At 43.6% G+C, this 27,260-nt stretch overlaps 2 protein-coding genes across 4 annotated transcripts; both read left to right on the top strand.

Annotated features, from left to right (window-relative positions):
- The first annotated feature begins 1,803 nt into the window (after positions 1-1,803).
- On the top strand, positions 1,804-18,913 carry hm13 (histocompatibility (minor) 13). Of its 3 annotated transcripts, none has more exons than XM_087834184.1 (12): positions 1,804-2,221; positions 6,547-6,582; positions 8,990-9,088; positions 9,182-9,264; positions 9,360-9,448; positions 10,962-11,047; positions 11,672-11,797; positions 11,937-11,994; positions 12,105-12,225; positions 12,347-12,449; positions 14,216-14,301; positions 15,288-15,470. In XM_087834184.1, exons 1-12 carry the CDS (start codon positions 1,994-1,996, stop codon positions 15,445-15,447), a joined length of 1,275 nt encoding a protein of 424 aa, XP_087690310.1. In that variant the 5' UTR covers positions 1,804-1,993; the 3' UTR covers positions 15,448-15,470. The 3 variants fall into 3 exon arrangements, with proteins under 3 accessions (XP_087690310.1, XP_006806347.1, XP_006806348.1); XM_006806284.3 differs by lacking the exon at positions 15,288-15,470 and adding an exon at positions 15,983-18,913 and having other exon boundaries at positions 1,806-2,221; XM_006806285.3 differs by lacking the exons at positions 6,547-6,582; positions 15,288-15,470 and adding an exon at positions 15,983-18,913 and having other exon boundaries at positions 1,807-2,221.
- A 1,012-nt stretch (positions 18,914-19,925) lies between these two features.
- Positions 19,926-25,419, top strand: mrgbp (MRG/MORF4L binding protein). Its single transcript, XM_006806282.3, has 5 exons — positions 19,926-20,150; positions 22,596-22,717; positions 22,801-22,882; positions 22,985-23,059; positions 24,010-25,419. The coding sequence occupies exons 1-5, from the start codon at positions 20,009-20,011 to the stop codon at positions 24,249-24,251; spliced, it is 663 nt and encodes a 220-aa protein (XP_006806345.2). The 5' UTR covers positions 19,926-20,008; the 3' UTR covers positions 24,252-25,419.
- Positions 25,420-27,260: the final 1,841 nt, after the last annotated feature.

Genomic DNA, 27,260 nt, shown 5'->3' with positions numbered 1-27,260 from the left:
TTCATGTGTCACACATGAACAAATCCTCTTGACTTGCTGCTCGGTTGTATAAATTCTTGTACAGTGATTTAAAAATTCTTCACCTGTTTAGTGTAAATATCCACAGAGTCGAGCTGACAATAACTTGCCTCAGTGTTTCCATCAGGACAAGAATTGCCGTCTAGATCGTCTGCAGTTAATGCAGAGAGTTTGCATACATAGGGGAACAAAGATAAATGTTCATATCTGCTGTTGTCTGGTCATCGGTCAGGTTTTCCTCCTGATGGCAGCAGACAGGTGTTGAACCTTCTCTCCTGTTTTTACCTTGAAGCGACTGTTGTTGTGAATTGGAATTAAAACTGAGCAGAACGCGTCTCATCCTGCATTTCTTCTTACTGCAGTAAGAAAACACTTCATCCACCACAAAGTTTTTAAGGATGCATTTCAAATTGATTTGCTGATCCTATCACCTTTGATTATTTGTATATCACAAAACTAATCTGTTGATTGGGATTATGGAGACATTTTATTTTTATAACACTCCCTAATCTCATGAGCATCAATGAGACTAGTGAGTGTCGTGGCATAATACCTTTCCACCACACTTCACTTTTTCCTGACTGCAACCTGCATAGATCAGTGCTTTGGGCTCGGGGGATTGATCCAAACACTGATAGTATCAATATCAGCGTTTATATCGGCATTGGATCTATGATAGTGTTAAAATCAGATCACTTTTATTGTCACATCGCATGTGCAGGTACACTGGTACAGTACATGTGAGTGAAATTGTTGTGTGCGAGCTTCACAAGCAACAGAGGTGTGCAAAAATACAATAACATAAGAACAAGCAAAATATAAGAATGGCTAAATCTGAGAATTATATGAATAAATATATGTACGATATAAGAGTGTATGCATATTACTGAATGTGTATACTAAATATGTATATCTACGTGTGTGTGTGTGTGTGTGTATACATATTTTACAAATTAAATAGGGTAAACAATAAAATAAAATATACAGAGGTTAGTAGTTGGATATTGATATTATTACAGGATCAATGCTGGACTTTGCATCTCTGCTGTAAGTTCAATACTTTGCTCTTGGTCATCAGAAAGGAAGCATGTAAACACCGCTCCTCTCATGCTGACACACTTTGCTCCGCCCCTTCTCAACCACTGAGCCAGCCCTGCTAGATACATGGCCCACTGAGTCACGTGACTGTGGAACTACTAAACAGCACAGGAGGAATGAGGAGCAAAGTGTTCCTGCAGGAGAGGAGCGGTGTTTGCACAGACCTGTCTCCTCTCTGATACGGGAGCAACTTTGTGGACTTAGGTGATCGATCCCAGCGTTGTTAAGGTTACTGCTGATATTTGAATCGATCCACCCACTGATCATTTCCTTGCGACGACTCTTTGTGAATGAGGGAACAGTAAAAAATAAGCATCTGGTGCTTGTGCGTGTCGTCATACTGCAAGCACAACACACTTCATGCATCACAAACTTTCATTATTACTGTAAAAAAAATCCCATTGCTCGCGCTTTTTAAAAACTTTTTTTGGGGGTTTGTTGTTGTTGTTTTACAATTCAGTTGCATTAATATAGATAGCCTGCTATTTGTGTGCAACTTATTAATTTATGTTTTCTTGCTGTTTGTATCTAGTGGCTTCTCAGCATATGCATATATTATCTACATAGATAATATATGAGTCTGATAGTTTTGAAAGTAGAAACAAAGAGATGGTGACTACCTGCCTTTTTACTCCCGTGGTACCTCCTCTTTTGCCGTGCACGGCTTGTCAGTGTCCCCGGAAACAGCAGCGGGTTGAGCCCTCCTCTTCCTGCCTGCTCTCCGCTCACTGCTTTAGGAAACGTGGCCTTATCAGGACTCCAGCAGCACAGCGGTAGATGAATGACAGACTCCCCGCTTCAGCTTCCACTTCTATCCGCCTGTCAGTTAACGCCACAGCCTCAACAGACCCCGAAGCCTCTCTCTGTGTGAAGAACAATGTCTGAGGCTGAACAAATCCCGGCCTCTGCTTCGGAGGCCGCCGCATCGGCCGTCCTGGACGCCCTGAACGCCACGGACTCCAACGGGACCGAGGCGCTCAACGCCACGGCCAAATTTGTGGCCACCCCGGAGGGCACGGCTCTGGCGTACGGCAGCCTGGTCTTCATGGCGCTCCTGCCCATCTTCTTCGGAGCCCTGCGGTCCGTCACCTGCTCAAAATCCAAGGTAACTGTCAGTGGACCCCGGCGTTTAGGTTTGACTTCAGCCCGCCTGTCGTTAGCCTTCAGCGGCTAGCTGCTACAGCTAGCGGCTGGCTCACCAGGACGCTAAAAATAATATTTTTCCAAAGCAAATACAGAAGTGGGGGTCGCGATAGAGTTAATTGAAGAATGATGTGCTGAAATTATCGATAAAGTTGTGAAATACGCGTCCAGACTCCGAGTGGAGGTTTAAAGATCCAGCTGTTTGATTTTACCGGTTATTTCCAGATGCTAATTAGGCTTTTAAAGTCGTTATCTGCACTTGTTGCACTCATAACGCTGCGTGGTGGGTGTCGGGTCCTCTGGTGTGTGTCTGTTTAAACTCTTTTTTTTTTTTTTTCTCAACTTGTGCTTGTTTGGCGTGTGATGGAAAGGATGTGTGCCCAGATGTTTATTTACATTTCTCCTAACGGACTTTTACCTGGCTGAGTAACAGGGACCGCTGCCATCCGGGAGGGGAGTAGTAACTTAAAGTTGTAGTAAAAGATGTACAGTGAGCCGAAAACAGACTGTGCTGAACGGAGTCGTGACATGAATACGAGGTTAAACCGACTGTCAGAAAACGCCAAGCTAGCCTCGTGGTCGTGAACGCATCACCAGGTGATGGAGAGAGACGTGTACTGTTTCTGTTTGTTCTCGTTTTGGGGTTTTTGCAGACATGCGCAGTTAGCTTAAAGGAGAAAAAACCTCCCACATCCTTTGAACAGCCGGGTGGAGGTGATGGAGGTTTTTATTAGTGACTCTGAGGACGCAACACAGCTGGCAGATCACGTTAATCTGCATAAACGGAAGCTGCTAATAACAGCTGTGACATGAAACCGGCTGCTGTTTCAGGTATCACCAGCAGAGACAGACACCCTGCTCTAACGGTGCTCTGCCTTTATGGGCGCACTGTCTGGGGATTCATGTTAAAACTACCTGTCCTGCAGCAAGTGTAGGATCAGGTGAAACGGGGAAAACTCCCCATGCTCTGATGCACAACGTTTGGATTTAAGAGGGAAAAGTCTGGGCATGAAACAGAGTAATGTCTAGACTGAATTCTCAGAGTGGGTGATATCTGTGTGACTGTCCAAGTGAAGGAGCAATATCAGTTTGACCCAGAACCTGATCTGTAACCGTGAGAAGCGTCGAGAGATCAGACAAATTCAGAAACTTTAAGTCTGATTAAACTTTGTTGGCTACTATAGGTATTTAAATTTTCAGATTTACACGTGACAATGAGACTGAAGAGAATGACTTTAGATGTTGTTTTCTTCTGTTTATATACAGAAAGCATAAAAACGGATTTCCGAGCAGAGAGAAATATTCAGTTCCCCTCAAGATGTTTTAATTGGCTAAAGACAAAACAAACTAGATGGATTCTTGTCACGTTAGGGACAAATGTACCTTTCCCCTGATTACAGCACAAGACTAAAATCACTTTTGATGAATTTTGGTTTGACATGAGCTGCTCAGTTATTGTAATGCCAGAAAGCTTCACCCGTCTCAGAAATGACTTCAGCCTGAACGCTTCACGCTGCTCTCTGTCATGTTTCTCATTTTCTGTCGCTCGTTTCTTTGGTTTTTGACGTTTGCCTTCACTGATGGTTATAGTTAACGTAGACTCTGTTTTATCTCACCGAGTCACAGCGGATCCTGTCACTCGCATGTAAGGCATCCACAAACCGAGGCAGACGTGTCACGCAGGAGGAATTGCAAAATTAATTGAAATGAGACGTAAACAGCAGTAACTAGGCAGAAATCATAACCACGGGTGTTCCTTTGGTCTCTTTAATATCAGCGGCTGCTTAACACATTTGCAAAAACAGGAAGCAAATGAAATCTCGCGAGGAAGGAGAGAATCGGCTCAGTGGCCTGAGGCAGGCGTTTCACAAAACAGGATCGTACTCGGTGGAAATGAGATGGATCGAGATCAGAATGGAAATAATTTTACGAAAGGACGCAGTTTGTCTTTTCTTACATGAAACTATTACACAGCTGATTTACAAGGCAAGTATAAGAGTGTCAAGTTTTATTGTCACGTACAGAGAAACAGTGTAGCCACGTTTACCCATAATGACATTCTTTGGCTCGTGCTCCTCAGCTTTACACGAGCATATAGAAAGTGTGCAGTTATATTAAGAAGAAAATAGCAGGAGTGATAATGATAAAGAGAGAAAAGTATTAAATATTTAGAGATAAAATATATGTTTAAGTTAGTAAAATACATTTATCATTACAAAGTTGAAATGATAATTTGACATGAAATTTCAAAACTAAATGTTTAATTTTATGTTCAGTTTGGAAATTTAAAGAACAAAGTAACCATTAAAACGTCAGCTGGTTAGATGTTGAAAACAGCAGTCTTCTTTCGGGGGACTATTTTTAGTTGTGGATTAATTTTCCAGTGGGTCATTTTGACCCCAACCCTACATTTATTTTTGTCATCAACAATTTTTATTTATTTCATTTTAAACTTCAATAACAGAACTTAAGGATAACTACATAAATAAATAGTTTAAAAAACAAACAAACAAAAATAACAACAACAACAAAACAAAAAACAAAAAAACAAAAAACAAAAAAACCCAAAAAAAACCCAAAACAAAGGAAAGTTATCCTATTCTTTCTTCGCACACCAATCCCCACACCACCACTCTGTCATTACTCTTCTGTTCTTCAAGTTACAGAAAGCCAGCTTGTAAAGGACCAAATACAATCATATTGATGCAATTTGTCTAATAAACCATAAGTCACTTTTTCGTAAGACGCCAACTTACAAAAAAGTGACTTTAGCCACTCTTCATAGGGAGGGGGGTTCTTTTTCCGCCAATGTCTTAGCAGGACCCGTTTGGCCGTAGTAAGAGCCAGAATCATCTTTTTGTATAACTGGAAAAATCTCCATCAGAAAGTTCTGTGGTTATACCAAGTATGGACAGTTTTGGTGAGATACCAAATCTCCTTTTTAAAACACTGAAAACTACCTCCATTATATTTTCCCACCAATCCCGAAGTGCCGAACAGCTCCATAAGATATGTAAAATCGAAGCATTGTGACCATCACATCTCCAACATTCGTCCAGGTTCCATTTATACAATTGTTGCGGTGTTCGATGCCACCTTAAGTTAACTATCTTAACCCTACATTTATACGTACTACTGTGAAATTGTCAGTTTGCTAATTCTCCATCTGCTCAGTTTCTTCCCTCCGTTGTGAGGAAGATGGAAAATAGTTTCAAATATGTGGGTTTTTTAACATTATAGGCTTTGTTTTGATTGTAATTTGTGTTATGCATAAATAAAGCACCTCATTGGGAGAATCTTCAGTAATGCTGAGAATTTAAATATTTTATAGTTCTTCACAAAATAATTAAAATCTACAAACTGGGTCTTTGTTCACATTTAGTTGGAAACGGAAAAAACAAGGTATGAAAATCAGCCTGACTGTGTTGACTTCATTCAAATTAGTTGTTTATTAAAGCATTAGAGATACGATCTGTATTTGGCATTAAATGATGCTAGAAAATTGAAATACAGTATTGAATAATTAATTCAAATATTATTATGGGACGGAGCCTTTAACAGTTATTGCGAAACACATGACAGGGATTTGTGATGTTGCAGAGCTCTGTGTGTGTGCACTTACCAATGGAGGTTTTCTTGATGATCTGTGAACTATAAGTTTGACTATAACCCTCCACACACCACTCTGCTCACTGTACGGAGATACTTGTCTCATTTTAATACATCTGTGACTTGTATGGCTCTTTGTGGCTCCTCAGAGTGTTTCCTTCTCCTCAGCATCACACGCTCTGCCCTGTGACATCGGGATAGCAACACTGGAGATGAGAAATACCTGGAGCTGGGCTGTAAACCCTCTGGGTGACGACTCGGGTCGTACCTCTGTAGCAAAGATGTGTGTGTGGGGAGGGTTTTAAACGGCAAAACAGGGTTTTGTGCTGGCGTTGGTAAATCTGACAGAAAGTCTCTGCCTGAGCCTCGGGTGATGTTCAGTTTAAAATCGGCGTCCATGGCATCCGTCCTCTCTTCCTCCGTTCTTCCTCTTTCTCGCTGTTTCTCCTCTGTCAGCCATCCTATAATATGAATATGAGTTCAGATTCATTGAAGCTGTTGCCCTGTGTAATTCCAGCAATGATGATCTGTTTCCTGCATTGGACACCTGTTTGCTTGCTTTAATTTTGGGCCCTGCTTCCAGCCCTGCTCCTGATTGCCGATCTGATCCTCTCTCTCCCTGTCTGTCTGTGTGCACATCTGTCTGTCCACCCATTCTGTTTGTCTGTCTATCTGTAGGAGCTCGGAGAAAATGATTACGATTCTGGGTTCAGAGTGAGTATGAGAGCCGCTGTGTGCACCAATACACCCAGACACTGTTGGTTTCCAGCACTGACACAGCAGGGATTGCATGAACGCGGAGGTGTTGGGTGGAGCCGGAACAACAAACTGCTCATCAGCTCACGCTTGTTTCAGTGTGTGTGCTGTCCAAAAACAAACAGACATGTGAATAAAAGAAACACCTGCAACAGAGAAGAAGAGGGTCAAGAACCAATCAGATTAAATTGTTTTCTGTTTTTCTGCACTGATAAGTTAAAAAGAGAGATAATCTGCTGTGGCTGATAATCCCAGCTTATTCCTGCCTGATATATTCAACTTTAGTGTGTCTTAATGGGTACTGCTAGCTGCTCACACGCTCTGTAGGAGTTAGAGAAAATGAAACGCGGTGCCAAAAGTATAAACACGTTTTTGAAACAGGTTCAAGATTCTGCTGCAGGATTTCCCAGGAAATTGTCTAAAACCACCCATTTCATGGGTGACGTAAGGAATTGATAACGTTACGTGAACTTGATGACTTTAAACGGCCTCTTTGGTTCGGCAGTCGCACACAGACTGTGGCGTCTGGATTACGTGCAAAGTTCCACTGAAGCTTCACCTGCGTCCCGACTGCACTGATCACTTAGTCTGATTCAGGTTCATGCAAATTGTAAGCCAGACTTTAACAAAAACAAATTCAAAGCAGCACATAACACAGACCGGGGGGATGTTGGCAGTAAGTCCTGCAGCAATCCCAGGAACCAGTTTCATGCACAGAAGACTCGTTGAAGAAGCCAAAACCACAAACACAGCCTGCAAATAGAAAAACGGCTTAAAGTAGAAAATACTTCTGAAAGCTAAGGGAGTAAAAAATGACTGGACTCAGTGGAGCCCAAACACTGGTACATAAAACGCAAACCTCACAGTACTGAGGTTCATTTTTAGAATATTAACTGTACAGTTCCTGCGACTAACCTCGTCCTGATGTAGATCTTAGCAGCGTCTAACTCGCACTAACATGGTGTTACTTCAGCCTGTTTGCTAACAGCTGTGTGTTTGTGGTACATGTAACTCAGTCACCTGCAGATTTACTGGTTTCTATAGAAGCTCATGTTGCTTTAAAAACATCTCTAGTTTCAGGAAAGACAGGATGTTACCATTTAGAAAATGTTTGTAATATTAATACTGCATTTACTGTAAACTTGAGCTTTGGTTTGTGTAGGATTCCTCTCCTTATCCCTCTACATCCTCCTCTGTCCCAGTTTCTGTCTCGGGTGAGTAGATGGAGGAGAATATAGATGGAGGTGACTCTCAGGCTTCTCTCTCAGGGCTACTGTCAGTCTACAGTAGCTCTTCTTTTCTGTTAGTTTTGGTAGCTGCAGCGATCCGACCCGAGTGTGGAAGGACGGCCTGATCGGGAGGAGGACAGGGAGGTGCCCTCTGGCATGTCTGTGGAAACACACATTTCTGCCATTGTGTAATTATTGCAGCTCTCAAACCCACGCTGGTGTGATGGCTGTATCCTCCAAAGCCTTTTATACCAGCAGGAAGTCCCAGCTTTGAGAAGCTTTGTTGCTAAATGGTGAATATCCACACGAGCGACGCCTCGATAAGAATCAGATTTTATTACAGAAGCATAGTGTTCAGTGTTCGTCTGTGGGTCTAACTCAGGCTGTCACTGAAGGTTAAACTCGTATCAGTTTGTAGCATGAAGTGAAAAACACACTAATATTTAATATTTACCTGATTTGTGCCCGTGTGCCTGCCATCAGTCCCGGTGAGCACTTGTTGGACAGTTTGCTCCTTCCTTTCTTCAGCGATGCTCCACTGTCACCTCCACAGAGGAGGACGCACTGCAGCACGTTATTCTAGTATTTAGAGATTGGCTCAGCTCTGATTACAGCTGCAGTTACTTCAGGCTTTCTAAGCAAAACTGAGTATTTGACCCCCAGCATGACAGCTGTGCAGGCAGGTTTGTGGTGCCTGTGTTGCCTCATTTCACGAGCAGCAGGCGGCGCCTCAGATTAGTTTGTGGTTGCAGAGTGAAGCAACTGCTTATTGCAGTGTTGGCACACAGCGCCTCACACAGCGCCTCACACAGCGCCTCACACAGCGCCTCACAGGTGCTTCAGGGTTAATCCTGGTATTTGGGTTAGTTTAGGCGTTAAACGCTGACAGTAACAGTTACATTACAACACATAATCTGTGGTCCATATAACTCTAATTTAAAATCTATGATCTTAATTTAAAACGTCACTGGTTTCTGTCTGGAGACTAGTTCATCTTCTTTCAGGTTAAATTTGTGATGGGAGGCTTTAACTTGGTGTGGTCTCACCTGGCGTTTGGATTGGTGTGCACATCCCTGTCTTCTGGTGAACCTTCACCTTACCTGCTCATATTTCTGTCTCCGCTCCGTTTCTCCCAGAATGCAGCCGACATGCCCGAGACCATCACCAGTCGGGACGCAGCGAGGTTCCCCATCATCGCCAGCTGCACTCTATTCGGGCTCTACCTCTTCTTCAAGGTAAGTCGGCGTCTCTTACCTCGGGGAGAGCTGCGACGGTGCATTTTGTCAGATGAGGCTTGTTTCTGACACTGGACGTGTGCTGTGACGCAGGTTTTCTCTCAAGAGTACATCAACCTGCTGCTGTCGGTCTACTTCTTCGTCCTGGGCGTCCTGGCTCTGTCTCACACTATGAGGTACGTCAGAGAACATGAATGTGTGTGCGAGTAAATCGCTTTGGTTTAACTGATGTTGGAGGTGACTCTACTCTGTTCTTGGTTCTGTCTCTCAGTCCTCTGATGTCCAGAGTCTTCCCAGCTTCTTTCCCAAACAAACAGTACCAGCTGCTCTTCACTCAGGGCTCCGGAGAGTCCAAAGAAGGTGAGACCTGCTGCCCGTCCCACCAACCACGGGAACAAACACCATTTAAAAATACAGAGTTTAAAAGACCCAGATTCCTAAAAAGAGCAGGCAAATGTTTTTGTTTCACCCAAAAAAACCCAAAACATGTTCAAACAGTTTATTGCTCCGATTTAAAATATTGCATGGCAAAGATGCCAGAGGAAGTGAATTGTTTTGCATATCGCTTTGAAGGAATTTTAGTCGTCTTCTGTCAAATGTTGCTTCAGGTTGAGGTTTGTGGAGTTTCGTGAATGCGCGGCTCTCTGAAGTCCTGCTGCAGAGTTTCATTCAGACTCAGGTCTGGACTTTGACTGGGTCACTGCTGCACGGTGATTCTTTTCTTATTCTGTTGGACATTTGCTGCTGTGCTTGGATCCTCCTCTGGACCAAATGTTAGCTCAAGCATTAGCTATGAGACAGACGACCTCACGCTTGACCCCAGAATACTTTGGTATAGAGAGGACCTCACGGTCAGCTCGATGATTAAATCGTTGGTGTGAGATGTTTGTGCTGCTGTGGATTATGTCATCGTTCCTTCAGATGAAGCTTCACTAACCTAAGCTGTGCTTTCTTTTTCTAACTGTGCTGTCATGAACTTTCACCTTTAACATGCTAACTGGGGCCTGTAGAGTCTGACATGGAAAGTTTTCAGATGAATAATTGTTGCCCTCCTCGCCTGTAAAAAGGTATTTTTACGGGTGGATGGGCCGAGGTGACGACCCGAGTTTGAATGCGATAACTCAGGAACGAGGCAACGCAGTATTTTTAAATTCATACCACAGGTGCATCTGCTAATGTCGAATGAGTTAGAATCTCAGTGACCTCAGAGGTCTGAAAATCTTGTGAACACAATAATTTCTGAACGTAGATTTCAAAATGATACCAAAGGTGAATCTAGGACGGGCTGTCGAACTCCAGGCCTCGAGGGCCGGCATCCTGCAGGTTTTAGAGATCACCCCGGGTCAGCACACCTGAAGCAAATGACCAGTTCATTACCAAGCCCTCGAGGCCTGCAGTTCCCCATCCCTGATCTAGGAGAAGGCTGACAGATGGCACTAGCAGCCGTCAGTATTTTTAAATTTTAGAACGATGGACTTTGTTGCTGATGATCACTTAATGAAGTGCATTTAACTGTCAGCGCCTGGCTGCCACTTACCCTCTGAGGTCCGTTTGAAGCAGTAAAGAACGAGCCGTGGGCCACATGATCTGTTTATTATGTCCTGATGTATAAAACCTTAGAACAGTGAATGTTGTTTCTCTTTGTAAAGACGACAATGTTGCTGTACAGGTTCATCTGCAGAGCAAACTGTAAAGAAAGTACGAGTAAAGTTTTGGAGTAAATCTTCTCGTTGAATCGTGTTTACTGAGGAAGCAACAAAGTTTATCAGGTTGAATCTGTCAGAACTGTAAGCATCTCTGTATAAATGTGGTTTATTGAACGGCCTTTTGAACCTGATTCATGTCTGACCTGCATCTCTCCATGTCTCTACAGAAATAGTCAATTATGAGTTTGACACTAAGAACCTGGTGTGTCTGCTCATCAGCACCGTGGTGGGAGTCTGGTACCTGCTCAAAAAGGTAAAAGTTACACGTGTGTGAGCTCCGACGTGACTGAGCTCAGATCTGTGGGGTAATGAATTATTTATGAAGCCCTAAATGACAGTGCTGATGTTTCTGTAATGGTCAATCCACAAATATGTGCAAGTTTAGTTTACTCTTTTACATAAAAGCAGTAAAAAACAGTGAAGCACGTTATTATTGTTTTTTCATCAAGATGCCAAATCAGTTATTTACTGAGTAAATAGTTTTTAGTGCTTATGTTTGATTCCTTTTGTGATTTCTGAGACGTCCGGTGTGAAACAAAGAAAATCGACAGATTTTAAAATGTTTCCTGTTTTTCTGACAGATGATATAAAATGTAAGCTCTAATTATTTCCATTAGAAATAATGTTCCACGCTGTGACATAGAGCTGAAACCTGTAACGTGGTCGAAGCCTGCTGTCAGCTTCACATTATTATTTAAAGAATAATGAGGATAAAACCTCTGAATCCAACTCGTTTATTTAACTGAGACTAAAGAACCTCTGGTCAACATCTGTATAAAGGATTCAAAAACAAAATGCTTTATGTAAATGTGTTCGTCTCAGCCGGTCAGATGCGTCATTTTGTGCTCACGTGTGCGTGTGTATTGTGACATCACAGCACTGGATAGCCAATAACCTGTTCGGGCTGGCGTTCGCCCTGAATGGAGTGGAGCTGCTCCACCTGAACAACGTCAGCACCGGCTGTATCCTGCTGGGGGGGCTGTTCGTCTACGACGTCTTCTGGGTGAGTAGATCACGTGTCCGGCTCAGGTAGTCGTACGGAAACGTCCCAGCTCAGCTCTGTCATGTCCAGATGTTCAGTTTCAGCACTTTGACACAATCCAGATGTTCCAACAATGAATTCTTATTCTGTGTGTCTCCAGGTGTTTGGGACCAACGTCATGGTGACTGTTGCCAAGTCATTTGAAGCACCAATCAAATGTAAGTGCTGTGTATGACCGTGTCAGTTTTAGCTCCTGCTCTTCATAGACTTCACCAGCTGACCTCCTGTCCTGCTGTGATCTCCCCCACCCGTCTGTGCTCCACTCCAGTGGTGTTTCCACAGGACTTGTTGGAGAAAGGTCTGGAGGCCAGTAACTTTGCCATGCTGGGACTGGGAGACATCGTCATCCCGGGTATCTTCATCGCTCTGCTGCTGCGCTTCGATGTCAGGTAACACTCGGCCCTCTTTCCTCTCAGCTGCCTCGTTTCCTTTGTTTTCTCTCATTGGTGGAATTTAAATAAGACGAATGTTCTTGATTCCCTTTCATGTGAAACCGTCTTCTACCTGCAGCTTGAATAAAAACAGCAGGACGTATTTCTACTCCAGCTTCCTGGCCTACATCTTTGGACTGGGCCTCACCATCTTTGTCATGCACACCTTCAAGCATGCACAGGTACGAGGCTTAAAGCACCATCATTCTTCTCAACTTTGTTTTTGTAATGAAACTGCAGTAATTGGTCAGTGTCTTCTCAAAACAGCCTCTTTGCAGCCAGTCACATCAGCTCATTTTGAGGACTCGCAGTTACGGGCGTTTGAGTTCATGTTGGACGATTCACGTTAGCAAACGCCGCATCGTTTGATAATTTAGTCTAAATCATGATCGAGATTAAAATTCGATTCATTGTGTATCCCCCAGTTCTTCCTGCATTCTGTTTGGTGTTCTTCCTTTCAGTCTAATTTATTCAAGCAGAGTACAGACTTTAGTTTACTGAACTGCTCTTGAGCCAGGCTGAAGGTTGTCGGGAGATTTCCAGAGAGCTTTGAATAGGAGAGAGGCTCCGATTTAAGGGTTGGGACCTTTGTTATTCCTTTTATCATCAGTGCAGTAAAGCTTCGAATTTCCAGTTTAAACCACCTCTGGGACCCTGAAGCTCCCCCATGTGAAGACGATGAAAACCACATCCTGTCATACCGACCAGAGTTACAGTCAGCTAATCTGCTCTCTTTTCCTCTTAAGCCGGGCTCACACTGCGATTTTGTCAGTCGCGCGATTCAGCTCCTGCTCAAACTGTACGATTGACTCGCAGGGGTTAGAGTTCACAGGTCATGATGCAGGTCTCACACTATGCGACCCGAGTGCTCACACTGTGCGTCCATAAAATGAAGGTTATAACAGAAAATCGGTCGCTCGCTCTCCCTCTCTGTCTTTCACTCACACAGACACACCACCATCAACTTTGTTAAATTGCTGATGAAAAACATGATCAGGCAGCTGATTGAGCAGCGATGTAGATCCAACTATTTTCACAGTTGTTGTGGTCGTGATAATTTTGTGAGGCCACATCGAAAAGGCTCGGATGAGCTTTCCAAAGTTCTACAAGTTGTGCCTCCATCGCTTGTGTCCAGATCACACGCTGCACTGCCGTGCTGCGCCGTCTTTTTCGCTGACATTTGTGTTTGCGCGTGCGCAGTGTGAGAAACTGCAGTGACACCCTCACAACCAAGCGATTGATGATCGGGAGCTGGTCGTGAGGTGTTAATCGCTTCTCGTTACCCCACGTATACTACACGATGCACGATGAAGGCCAAAATCGGCCCGATCGCCAAAACGGTCGCATGACTCAAAAATCGGCTCAAAATGGGCCAAAAATCGCACAGTGTGAGCCCGGCATAATTTAAACAACTGATAATTAGTTGCCAAGAACATGAGGTTGATGAAATGGCTGAATTGCTGCAGTGACTCTGTGTTCTCGCTGGTCGGGACCTTTAACTTCAGCGTCCGTCCTTTGCTTTAACGTGGAGTCTGATGTTTCCTGGAGGCGGACTAAACGTCGGCTTTATTAACAAACTGGGACAAACATGAAGTCTGATTTTGTGAGCAGCTTATTAAGTGAAAAGTCTGAAGTTTTAATTTTCTGGAAAATCTGCTGTAGGTATTAAATTTGCACAGGGTGTGTTTAAGAAGCCGCAGCCAATAAAACTTTAAGGATTTACTCGCCGCTCACGGCTGTTTGTTGTTGTGCAGTTTATTTATTTACAGACCAACATCCAAACAAGGGAAAGAAACCATTAAATGCTCTGCTGCTGTGTTTAGTATTTACAGTTATCATTTATTTAAAAAAGACCCGATGATGTTGCCCGTCTCAGTTTTAATGATTGAGGACGTTAAAAGCTGTTAAATGCTGGTTTGATTGTTTAATCTCTGGCGTCTGTGTCCAGCCCGCCCTGCTGTACCTGGTGCCCGCCTGCGTCGGCTTCCCCGTCATCATAGCGCTGTTCAAAGGAGAGCTCACAGAGATGTTCAGGTGAGTAACCACGGTGACCACATGATGAGGCAGCAGGGCCGAGCTTGTTTTAGCAGGAAAACATGTTTCTGAAGTCTGAACACACGTTTGCACTAAAATTAACAAACTGAGAGATTTATTTGTAATTACTGAAGTTAGACTCATGAGGATTCTTTGTTTAGTGGATTAAAGGTTCAGAATCTCATGCATGGCGCACTGAAACCCTATTGGCTGTTTATTCCAGAATGAAGCTCTGTGATTGGACAGATTTCTTTCTTTTCTTTTTTATGCCAGACAAACAAATACTGCCCCGGCGAGCCAAACCGCTGCTGTCGGGTATAATGTCAAATTTAAAAGTGTGATCTATCGACCAATGACACTGAAGCATTTCTGTTATTAATGCACCAAAGTGCACGTCTGCTAAACCACATTTCTTTGTTTCATTTAAGAATAAATAAGATTTATTTGACTTCAGCACAGACACTCCAGTGCAGGAGGAGAGGCTGAAACCTCGGGGCCTGATTGAATGATGGTGTTTTAAAAACGGGAGCAGCTGCTCAGTTTTTAAAGGATCTCTGTCTGGAGTTTAGTCTGCGCTGCAGAACCCGCCGAGGTTCTCCGAGCAGCAGTTTCCATGTTAAATGCCGAGTCTTTGTATGTTCAAGTGCTTCTGTCAGCAGACTGAAGGTCTCCTGCTCATCGACCTCATCATTTCACTCCCATGTCTGTTTCGTACTTTCTCTTACATTTTTCCCACCTCTCTTCTTCGCTCCCATCTTCTGTTTTCACCTCTCCGGTCGGTCTTTATCCTCCGTCCTCCTCGTTTGTTGCGGCAGTAGAGCTCTATAGAAACTTAGACCTTTAGAGTTTAAGATGATTTCATTCTGTCGTTGCCTCCTTTCTTTCTCACTACTTTTATCATCTCCTTTTTCTTTCTTTTCTTTTTCTTTATCTCCTCTGTGTCTCCATTTCCTTCCTCTGCCCCCCGTGTCCCCCCCCGTGGTTAGCTATGAGTCTTCAGAGGAAGTTCTTCCCGCCTCTCCCAGACTTACTTCCTTTCCAACCGTCAGCGGCTCTCCCGCAAGCCTGGCTAGCTCCATGGATGCCGTCTCTGTGGCGACAGGCTCCTCCCCGCGCCACCGCAGATTACAACCCACCTCGATGTAGAAGCCCCGCCCCTCTATCTTTACTGTCCCCTTCTCTCTCACCTGGGCAGGTAAAAAGCCCATTAATGAGCCCATTAACCTGCTGACATGAAACCATCATCAGATTCACCTTCATAACATTAATAAAATCATGAAGGAGGAAAGATTCAGCTGATCCAAAGGTGGGGTGTCGCTAGCTTGATTAGCACTGGTAGAGCAGACAGGTGCAGTGCACAGACTCAGGTCGCTGCTAATTAACCGAGAAATAAAATACGATGATACTGTTTGTTCCACCGATCTTTACAAACGCTGCAAAGCAGCTGCACCCGTAACTTTAGGCCTCGAGAAAATCCAAATGGGTGATTTATTAAAAAAGTGATCGCTCACCTTTCAGTAGGTTTAAGGTGGAAATTGGCGAGAATCCAAACTGTTTGAATCGGCGTGTTTGAGCAGACCGACTCGCTCTTGGAGCCAGCCTCCAGAGGCCGTTAGAGGAACTGCAGCATTGGATTCATATCCGTGAAACACACTAACATCGTCCTTTTCTTCTTCTTCAGGTATGAGGAGTCATCTGAGGAGACTAAAGAGGAAGCGACAGAGTCAGAGAAGAAGGACCAATAATATCCATGTCGCCCCCGCCCCCTGCCCTCCCTCCTTCAAATACTTTTCATCATCAGCCTGCTGCCACCACATTTCACTGAAGCCCCGCCCCCTCCAGTCTCTCCAGCTTGTCAGCCAGGGGAAACGGGGCTCATGTTGCCAACGCGTTTGTCTCTGATAACCACGGGAGCGGCCGCCGACTGTTACCCGTGGTTACGACTGCCGTCGCGCTGCCAACGATGATGTTTGTAATTATTAAAAGTCGTTTTGGGACCCGGTGCCTACCACGAATCCTCACACAGGACCACGAAGTGGCGTGTCAGGGAACACCTGTCCAATCGGATCTCATCATGTGTTTGCAGCTCGCCGCTCAGATAGGCAGGGAAACGAGAAGGAGCGCTTGTTTTAGCCTTTACACGGCCCCGAGCGTGGACGAGTCGGACGGAAAAGCGAGCACTGCTGCCATTTTCTTTCTTGTTTGTTCCTTTTTTTTTCTGAAACCCTCAAACAAAGAACCGCTGATGATTGTGACGATCCCCAGAATCTGATCCTGTAAAAAGTCTGGAGGCGTGGGAATGATGTGGTTCTTTGTTTCCGGGCGTCTCCGCTCACCAGGCGCTGCTCACACTGCCTTCTGCTCATCATCATCATCATCTTCAACTGGTTTTATCTGTATTTGTTTCTTATAATAGGCCAGAATTTTAAGAGGGAAACCCCGGCTAACAGTTTCAGTTTTTTAGGTATACAGTTATGTTGTCATTTGTTAAAGCTGTGTTGTGTTTACATCCACTTGTCTCCATGCTGTGACTGTACATGTGAGTTCTCCCTGTCTGTCCGGCTGTTTGCCAGAGAATAAATCTGCTTTCCAATCAGGCCTGTGGTGCTAACGTGGCTTCAAGTTAAACCCTCAGCTGTAGGTCGGAGGGCCGTACAGCTGAGGCGCAGAAAGGAAGTAGAAACAGTCCAAGTGTTACAGGTTTTTAACCTAAAATATGGTTCCTGTTCCTGACGAGGATCAAGCAGTTGGTTTGTTTTGGAATTAGGAAATTAAAGGTGAATTGGTGCACAGATGAGAGCTAATATTGTAGACATGTCTATAAAAGATGAAAGAGTTCCAGTTGTATGTGTTGGATTAGTTAGATCAATAGTTTATGGCTCTTCCCAAAGTCAAGAGAGCTGCAACAAAGTCCCACGAGGCTCATCCAGTCTTAAAAGTTTCCCTCTGAAATTCAAGAGAAAGTATTAATTTAGTTTTGTTTTTTCTTCAATTTTCTTCAAAAAACATCAAAAAAGCAGGTTGTTTGCTATAAAGTGTTGAGGCCAATGTGTGACCAGCTGCCACTGGGACACAAAACTGAATACAAGAGCAGCAAATTTAGCTCAGTAATAACAATCCAACCACCTCTCGCCCAACGGTAGCTGGGATAGACTCCAACCTGCCTGTGAACCTGACAATAAGCAGAAGAGGATGAATGGATATAAATTTATATAAATATTTAACTTACTTGAGTAAGACTGAGTTGCTGTTATCACTGCAGCCCACACGTTAGCAATCATTGGTCTACGGCGTCAGTCACTAGCTTAGTTTAAATGTGAGACAGCAGGTTTGACACGTCTGTGGCATCAGTGAGCACGTCAGACCTGCCCTCACTGATGCCACAGTGACTGTCCGTCTTTTATTTACAGTCTCTTGTGAAGGTTCTGGAGCTTTATTGAGCAGACGTGTAACAGATTCACTTTTTGTGGTGACAGAAAAATGCCAGTGTGGTTTTTGTGGAAAATGTTTAGAAACCAAAAGCACAGTTTGGAAAACGAGGCGGCGACTTGAACTCCAACTGTGGTTCTTTAGTTCAGTGAGATAATTAGTTATAGCTCCAGGTGTGAATACTGCAGTGCAGCCACTCCTAATAAATAATGATGACAAAAACAGCTGTAGTTAGAAACTAAAGGTACAAAATATTTTCCCTCAATCTCGCTCCTTGCTGTCTCTTTCAGTTGGAGTGTCTGGAATCTAATCAGCTGCACAGGTGAACTTTTTCCTGTCTGGATAAATAAAAACTGGATTCTTGCTTTTCAGTCTTAAAGTTCTGGCCTGTGAGAGAAGAGCAAAAGGAGGCGGCGGCAGACTGACCTGCCTTCACTGCCCAGCAAGAGGCATTGTTCTCACAACTTATTGGTAAAAAGGTGCAAGGGGGCGGAGCTCCATGGCTTCTTCGTTTGATAAGCAGTGAGAATGAGCCCAGGAGGCAAAGTGTCACAGGATGTTTTACAAAAGCCTCCTCAAACTAGGATCAAACTGAGAAAAATAGCCAATAAAATTCAGCAGAATTGGAGACGTCGTGACTGTTGGCCTGTGTTACAGGTTCATTTCCAAAATCTGCTGCTTGAAACTGCATTTCCCATAATGTCAACATATCCTACAACCGTTTCCACGGGATACGCCAGTAAGCTTAACCTAATGCAAGTACAACTGCAATTTAATGTAATTCAGAGTTTCAAAGTAAAGGTTTAAACGGAAAACGGTCCTAACTTGTTTTTAAATAAAATCAAATGCAGTTGCAGATAATTAAAGTTTTTGGATGCTTGGACAAACCCTGCCTAACTGGACATAATCGGCCTCACGTTAATACTGTCAATGTTATTGATTGTTATGGATGCTTTATTAAGAGGTGCACAGTTTTTGTATCAATGTAAAAACAAAATGCTCATATTCAGCTCAGTGAAGTTCAGTAGCCACTTAATTTTAAATATGATGTACCTGAAATTGTTTTTTTTTTTTCTTCCTCTCTGGTTGTATTTGTGGTGGCGGCCGTTTTACGGCGCCAACTGTATCCGTTTTATTTGCAATAAAACTTTTGGTGTTTTGATCACCGTATAGAGAAGCATAACCTTTGAGTCTGGCTGCTTCTATGACTCCTCATCCACTGCTTGTGTGTTCACCTTTAGAGATTTGGTGCTTAACAATTTAACTACTTGGCAAAATAGCACCTGAAAAAGTGCATTTTTTATTATCACGACAAAGTTTGTTTGTTTGGGCATTTATACATAGTTTTCTAAACTACATTGTCTTGTTTTGAGAACCATGGAGGAGCTACAATAGATCCCTGAGGAACTCCTAATTTGGGGAGGCAATATATTTGAGACTTGTAATTTGATTTAAATCTGATGTCTGACAATGGTAAACTCACTGATAAATTGGTTTTAAATTTGTCTTTTGAGGCTTTAAAAATATGGAAATATCATAGAAAATAAAAATGTTTAACATAAATTTGAATGTTGATGCCAAAAATACAAATAATCCTATCTCTGATGCTGCTTTCTAGTAAAATTAAAACAATAAAGTGTCTGGCTTGGAAAGAAACTTAAGTCCAGTCGCTTTCTTTGCGACTTCCTCAAACGAAAGCAGTTTTAAGGTCTTTTAGGTCCCTAGACACTTTTACTTAGTTTTATTGAATTATTTACTAGATTTGGGGAACAAACTTCACTTTTCTGAGGTGTCTCTGTGCCAAACACATAGAGAAAATTCTAGAGCCATCTTTATGTGGCGTTTTAACGGACCGTAAGTAAGTAAAATTTATTTATATAGCGCTTTTCACAGATAAAAATCACAAAGTGCTTTACAACACAGGAAATGGGAATATAAAAACAATATAACAGTAAATAAAACAATGTAAAACAAAACTATAAAAACAGCATAAGAAGAAATTAATCAAATGCTTTTCTAAATAAATATATAAAGTTATAATTTAACTTTAACTTCGACGGTCACTGAAACTGTAAGTGCAGGATTATTATTGGAATTTGTTAAAAATAAATAAATGAATTTACCTCAAAATTCGGTTTTAAAACTTTTTTCCACTCTGGCTATGTTTTGTCGTTTTATCTTGAAATCCGATACCCGGAAGTCTTACTACGTTTCCGGTTGCCGATGCAAACGGAGCACGGTCGTTTGCTTCTGGCCAGTTTTAGGTTTTGCCTTAATAATGGGAGAAGCTGATGTGACGCTGAACCAGACCGACGAGAAGCCGCCGGATTCGGCGTTGGCTCCCGGGGAGGACTCGGTGGTGTGGAGCCACGAGGTGGAGGTGTGCCTGTTCCACGCGATGATCGGACATAAACCTGTCGGTAAGACCAGAGCTAACGTTAGCATGCGGCTAGCTGGAGCATCTCCTCTAGTTAAACCAGTTTAACTTGGACTGCTTTCAGGAGCCTCTGAACCAATATGTAAACACTAGGAAACCGTTCATTTCAGTTTATTGCAATAACAGGTGTTTAATGGAAGATGCTCATTTGAAAAGTTAAAACCCAGAGATTTCGCCTTGCAGGTGAGACACTTAGGTTAGCAGGTCAAGAGTGGAACTGATTCTAAGGAGAAAAACGATTGTTAATTGTGTTTGGCAGGACAAAGGACCCAAAGAGGGAATTACACGCTGACTTCGAGATAAGTTGAATAAAAATCGTGAGCACAGCTGAGCTGTGCGGACTCTGAGGTTTACTGCTCTTTGTTTGTTTACTTCACTGCATCCAACCCATGGCCAGTACTAAGGAAGCCTAACCTAACTCATATTACACTGATACCTTTGACCAAACCTAACAGTGCTCACCAACACCACAATCAGATTTAACCAACTGCTGCCTTTGTTTCCTTTAATGAGGTCGTGTGTTCCTCTTTGTTGGAACAGATCTTGATCCTTATGTTACTTTGGACTCTTACTGCTGTTACAGTCCAACTCAATTTACTTGACTTCTTTTAAGGGCCCACCACTGTTGCTTTTAACTTTTCTAATATTGTTTTTGTATTTATTTATTTATGCATAAAATACCTTCATAACATACCCATAATAGACCCATTTTTGTAATAGAGCTATAATATTGCATTCTGGATTAGGGCTGCCACAAACGATTATTTTGATAGTCGACTAGTCACCGATTATTTTTGCGATTAGTCAACTAATCAGATCATCATTCATTGGACTTAAAACTACAGCTTATTGCACCAGCAGCATCTGCTCTTATATAACTATCATTAGCTTACAGCTTTAAGTGTTTAAGGTATGTGCTAACTAAAAATAAAGACAAGATGATAGTTTATTAAATTTTAATGAAATTTGCAGATTGTTTCGGTGAAGTTAAATAAACTCCTTGCTATCTAAAATATAACAGGACACCGGAGTAAATTCTCGAGCATCTCACACTTCTGATAATCAGCTGTCTGCTTGATGTTTATTCAGCTGTGTAAAAACTATAACTTTAATCTCAGCCAAACCGATTTACTCAGGAACAAATAAAAATACTAAAAAAGCCAAACAATAACATTTTAAGTTATCTAAGTGACTTATATATCATGTTTAACCTGAGTAGCGAAAGACGGCGGTGGGTTTGAAAACGATTTGCCGGGAGTCCGGTGTTTTCACGGCTCTAGTGAGCCTAGCCCCCAGCTAGCTATCGAGCTAGTGGGTAACAGACGTCTCCGAAAACGTCGGAGCGCTTTTGAAAATATGTGGTGTCTTGATAAACTGAGCAGATATTTGAGGTTTACACAGCTACATTCTCACCTGAAAATATGTTAAACGTTTATTTTGTGACCCAGAAAGAATAATAAGAGTAATATTAAAACTAACTAGCTGCCGCCATTGTTGGAAACTGAGCTGGGCTGCGCTATGAATTCTGGGACACAGCTTCTTCTTCTTCTTCGGGGTTTAACGGCAGCTGGCATCCTTGTACATGCAGTGCTGCCATCTTCTGTTTCAGTCCGTTATTACACTCTTAAATCCTACTACTTATTCCTGCGTCTTTTGGGATCTTACAAAGCTTCAAACGACGCGTCGACTATTAAATCAGCCGTCGACGATTTTGATAGTCGACGTAATCGTGACTAGTCGACTAATCGTGGCAGCCCTATTCTGGATGGATGCAAACTGCATTTAGTTGCCTTGTACTTGTGACATGTGCAATGACAATAACGTTGAATTCTATTCTGTTGAATTCTATTCTATTTCCGGGTAAAATAAAGTCCAGGTGTTTGGAAAACTACACCACTTTTCTTGTGCGTGTCCAGCCTGGTTCTTCGCTGTGTGAATGGTTGAATGTAGTGTGCAGTTGAACATGCTTTGAGTGCTCAGTAAATGTGGAAAAGAGCTGTTTAAGTTCCAGTACAGTTACAGTTTCACTTCATTTTTTTTATTTTTGCTCCTGCAGTTTTGTAAGAGCAAAAAAGTTTAACGAAGTCATTTAAAAATCCAATTTTGGATTTATGTGTAAACAGAGTGACTCAGTATTGTCAAGAAAGAAAACTCTACAAAAAAGAAGAAAGGTGTATAAAGTAGAGAAGCTAAGTTCAAAGTCCCTCTAACTGAGGGAGGAGGATTATAAAGGATTTGGGTTCCTATATAAAATACAGCTAATATGAAAAGTTATGGTCCAATAAATGCACTGATCTGGCTCAGCTGGCCTGTAGGTGGCTCCGTCAGACTGCAGGAAGGCAAAAGAGCCGACGCGCTGATGCGTTAATGTGTTTCCTGGGAAAACAGTGACCACGATGCATTGCATGCTGTGTGTCTCTGTCTGCAGGCGTGAACCGTCACTTCCACATGATCTGCATCAGAGACAAGTTCAGTCAGAACATTGGACGGCAGGTCTCCTCCTCCGTCATCTGGGACCACCTGGGAACGATGTACGACATGCAGGCGCTGGTGAGGACGCACACATACATGAGTGTTTGTTACATGCTGAACGCGGTCATCACCCCTGAGACTGTCATTTATCTGTGACGCAGCACGAGTCGGAGATCCTGCCGTTCCCAAACAACGAGAAGAGCTTCTCCCTGCCCGACGACATCATCCAGGAGGTGAAGGAAGGTGAGGGAACTGGCGTCAGAAATTCAGCTTTTTTAAATTGTTTACACCAAAAAGGTAACATCGTTTCTTTGTGTTAACGGACGCTAATTTGTGCGTTTGTAGGGAAGCTGGGCTCAGAGGAGGAGTCCAAAGAGGAGTTCAGGATGGAGAGAGAACCTCCAGCTACACATGAAGAAGGTACCAGACTGTGTCTGGGGCGTCCTGGCACCAGAGTTAGCTGCTCGCTTTCAGACACATGTGCATGTGATCCACTGGGTTTAAACAAATAATACACAGCTTCATATAATCAAACACATATTTCTGACCTTTCCTGTCCTCATGGAGAGAAGTTTGTCTGCTTAAAGAAGCATTTTGATACATTTTGATAGCATGTGAAGTCTGAAAAGGTTAAACCGACTCCAGGGTGCTCTGCCATATATTGTCGTCACAACCGACTCAGAGCGTCAGCCATGTTTAAGGCTTGGAGGTTTCATTGGGAGCTGCTAGAGTTGGTCGATCCACTCTGTAGTCCAGTCGTTCCATCACACCCTGAGGCATCGCCGCTGGGCAGGACTGCAGAGGAGGCTAATGTGCACCTATTAGAGCGGCACTATTCCTCTCTTCACCTCCTCATATGTAACAGTTTTTTAAAACAGCAACTTTGCAAGTTATGCTCTGATTTCAAAATCAAACAGTTTGAAATACCCTCCAGCTGCTTCTGCTCGCTCTCAGCAGATGATTGTGACACTTGCAGAAGTTTGTAAAGTCAGACTTTGGTCAGAGCACAGCGCCCACTAGAGGACGTCTGGCCATGGGGCGACCCTCGTGATGTTTCTGATTGTTTGGTCAGAGACATCAGAGACGTTCTCACCAGTGTCCTGCTGGAGGTCATGTTGTAGCTGCACTCGTCCTTTTCCTCCTGGGATAAAGGAGCAGATACGGGCCTGGAGGATCCTCCATGCTCCTGAGTTTGTGCTGTGAGCCACAGCAAACGTTCTGCTGGTGTCGCCTCATGCTGCCAGTAGTGACACCGACACTAGCCAAGTGTAAATCTATCAGTCAGAAAAGGTGAAGTTTGTGCTGCAGAGTTTAGACCACACCAGCGTTCTGTGCAGGTTTTAATGTGATCCTCCGTCTCTCTGCTTCAGGGAGTAACTCCTCTGTGAAGATGTCGGAGCGAACAAGCAGCAGTCGGGATAAGGAGAGAGAGCGAGACAAGGAGAAGGGAGGAAGTGACGGAGGATCGTCGTCAGCGGCGACGGGAGGAGGCGGAGGAAGCGGTAGCGGAGGGAAGGAGGCGGAGAAGAGGAAGAGGAGTCGAGCGGCCGAGAAGCTCCTGTCGTCTTCCAACCCGGCGAGTCCGGGAGGAGCCAAGAGGAGGCGCACCTGAGCGGGGGACGGACAGAGACGGAGGAGCGCGGAGGAGGTGAAGGAGCTGCCGCCGTCGCAGAAGCCGAGCTTGCGAGCTTTGTGTCGTGTAATCCTGGAGCGAGGTCGTCTAAGCGCTCTCTGTCCTCTTACAGTCGCCCCCTCTGTGGCTGCTCTCTGATTGGCTGCTCGCCACCTGTCACCCGGCACCCGTGCCTTCATCTCATCGTGTGATTACAGTGGGAGGAAGCGACACGTCTGGAAGCGCCTCTGGAGCGTTTTTAGCGTGCAGACGGCTGACCCGACCGCAGCGTGAGCGGCGTGTGTTGTCTTATTGTTTTTAAAGGTTGGATTTGCCCCGAGTTTTGCCTGTCAGGCTACGAAGACGCCACCCAGGAGTATTGAGCACATCATCGTAAACTCTGCTACAGTTAATGTCCCGTTGTTGTTTCCCGCCTTTTCTTTTACCTTTTTAAAGCCGTTTCACCTGGTAGTGAAGCAGGAAGTGGAAGAACGCTCCAGCTTTCCTCCATTTTCATTTAAACTTTCTCGGTTGTACAGAGGAGCGAAGGAGCCGGGTGAGGAGGTTTCCAACCTTTACGCTCTTTTCGCTTCAGTAGAAACGAGAGTAGAAGTGAATATTCCAGCGTGCACGTGCGATCAGAGTGCACGCCATCTTCTCACAGCGTGTAAGATAAAAATAATTGAGTCTGTTTTGTGTTCTGATGATCATCTGCTTAGAGCGGTGGTTTAATGTGACAGGAGGTCATGTTGGCTGTGGTGACTGTTTTTAGTTTCTGATCATCTGAAACTGCAATAATCGTGTTTCTCTCTGACCTGGACGTCGCAGCATGTTGTTTGTTTCTGTGTGAGGACGCGAGCAGCTCCGAGTGATTCCAGTTATGTTTTTTAATCTTCGTTTGCTTCGGTTTCATTTGTGTCATTTGAAAATGTGTCTTCTGTGTATTTAGTTTTTGTTGTTTTGTGGCCTGAAGTCTGGAGACCACGAGAATCAAATGTTCCCTTTAAGTATTTTTGGGGTGTGTTAATTTATGGCTGCTGATGAGCTGAAAACAGCTGTTTGTGTCATTGAAGCTGAACCCGAGTCTCCCGTCATTCATCGTCTTCCTGCACAAATGTTTGTAAAGAGCTGAATGTTGGAAACATTAAAACTTCTGCCCCTCTTTTAACTCCACGTTTGTTTTGTTTTAAATAAAGCCGTCGACCTTTAATGTGAAGTTTCCAGACTGTTCACATCAAAGCTTCACAACGTCTGTAATTAATACAAATATTCTAAATCGTGTCATTTTTGCGCCTCAGCCGTAAAAACTCACGGGGCACGTCATCGCCTCGCTGGGTGGCGTGGACGCCGAGTTTGTGAAGGCGATAACTCGAGAACGAGACGACGTAGGATTTTCAAATTAAGAGCATAACTGCAGCTGCCAGGAGGCTGAGGGCTAACACTGATGTAGTGCACCTAAAAATGAGACATCTATGTTAATCATAAGTAAAATAATTTAAGCCTCTTTACTGCTCATAAGAATCAGAGCTCCAGTAACTCAGTGTTGGAATATTTCATTTTGACTTGAGAGGTCAGAGCAGAGCGTCTGACGCCCAGGACGGTTGCTCAAAGGTCCAAAGTCGTCCTCTCAGGTGAAAGTAAAATGTTTCTTGTTTGTGAAAATCTGATGATTCGTGGTGTCGTCTGCTCGTGTGGTTGGTCCGCTGTGCTTCTTCACATCCGAAGCCACCGTCTCGTTCTCCAGCCCTGCTGCTAAAACTTGTACCAAATGTTTTGAAGAGCACAGTTTTAACCCCACAGAGTCTCTGCAGTGTTCAGAACGAGGTGTGAAAGATGTGATCCAAAAACAGACGAGCTGAAGGTCGCTGTGTAAACTGAGGTCATTGTACTCGGCGCTGAAAAGCTTAGAAATATGGTATCTAAGCAGATTCTTCCTCTGGATGGCATTACCTTGGCCTCCAGTAACACTGTGAGGAACCTTGGAGTCATTTTTGACCAGGATATGTCCTTCAACGCACATATTAAACAAATATGTAAGACTGCTTTCTTCCATTTGCGCAACATCTCTAAAATTAGAAATATCCTGTCTCAGAGTGACGCTGAAAAACTAGTTCATGCATTTATTACTTCCAGGCTGGACGACTGTAATTCATTATTATCAGGAAGTCCTAAAAACTCCCTGAAAAGCCTTCAGTTAATCCAAAATGCTGCAGCAAGAGTCCTGACAGGGACTAGAAAGAGAGAGCATATTTCTCCTGTTTTGGCTTCCCTTCATTGGCTTCCTGTTAAATCCAGAATTGAATTCAAAATCCTGCTCCTCACATACAAGGTCTTAAATGATCAGGCCCCATCTTATCTTAATGACCTTGTAGTACCATATCACCCTATTAGAGCACTTCGCTCTCGCTCTGCAGGCCTACTTGTTGTTCCTAGAGTATTTAAAAGTAGAATGGGAGGCAGAGCCTTCAGTTTTCAGGCCCCTCTTCTGTGGAACCAGCTTCCAGTTTGGATTCAGGAGACAGACACTATCTCTACTTTCAAGATTAGGCTTCAAACTTTCCTTTTTGCTAAAGCATATAGTTAGGGCTGGACCAGGTGACCCTGAATCCTCCCTTAGTTATGCTGCAATAGATGTAGGCTGCCGGGGGATTCCCATGATGCACTGAGCTTTTCCTTTCCAGTCACCTTTCTCACTCACTATGTATTAACAGACCTCTCTGTATTGAATCATATCTGTTATTAACCTCTGTCTCTCTTCCACAGCATGTCTTTATCCTGTCTTATTTCTCTCACCCCAACCGGTCGCAGCAGATGGCCCCGCCCCTCCCTGAGCCTGGTTCTGCCGGAGGTTTCTTCCTGTTAAAAGGGAGTTTTTCCTTCCCACTGTCACCAAAGTGCTGCTCATAGGGGGTCATATGATTGTTGGGTTTTCTCTGTATCTATGAAGCGCCTTGAGGCGACTTTTGTTGTGATTTGGCGCTATATAAATAAAATTTAATTGAATTGAAT

The sequence above is a fragment of the Neolamprologus brichardi genome, chromosome 20 (genome assembly GCF_056152115.1).
Source record: "Neolamprologus brichardi isolate AB-2024 chromosome 20, ASM5615211v1, whole genome shotgun sequence".
Classification (NCBI taxonomy): Eukaryota; Metazoa; Chordata; class Actinopteri; order Cichliformes; family Cichlidae; genus Neolamprologus; species Neolamprologus brichardi.
This window is presented reverse-complemented; position numbering and strand designations above follow the sequence as displayed.

Coding starts and splice junctions, on each gene's coding strand:
- hm13 (XM_087834184.1), top strand. CDS start 1,994: ATGTCTGAGGCTGAACAAATCCCGGCCTCTGCTTCGGAGGCCGCCGCA. Junction 9,265..9,359: donor GCTCTGTCTCACACTATGAG/GTACGTCAGAGA, acceptor TCTGTCTCTCAG/TCCTCTGATGTCCAGAGTCT. Junction 12,450..14,215: donor ACACCTTCAAGCATGCACAG/GTACGAGGCTTA, acceptor GTCTGTGTCCAG/CCCGCCCTGCTGTACCTGGT.
- mrgbp (XM_006806282.3), top strand. CDS start 20,009: ATGGGAGAAGCTGATGTGACGCTGAACCAGACCGACGAGAAGCCGCCG. Junction 22,718..22,800: donor TGTACGACATGCAGGCGCTG/GTGAGGACGCAC, acceptor TCTGTGACGCAG/CACGAGTCGGAGATCCTGCC. Junction 23,060..24,009: donor TCCAGCTACACATGAAGAAG/GTACCAGACTGT, acceptor TCTCTGCTTCAG/GGAGTAACTCCTCTGTGAAG.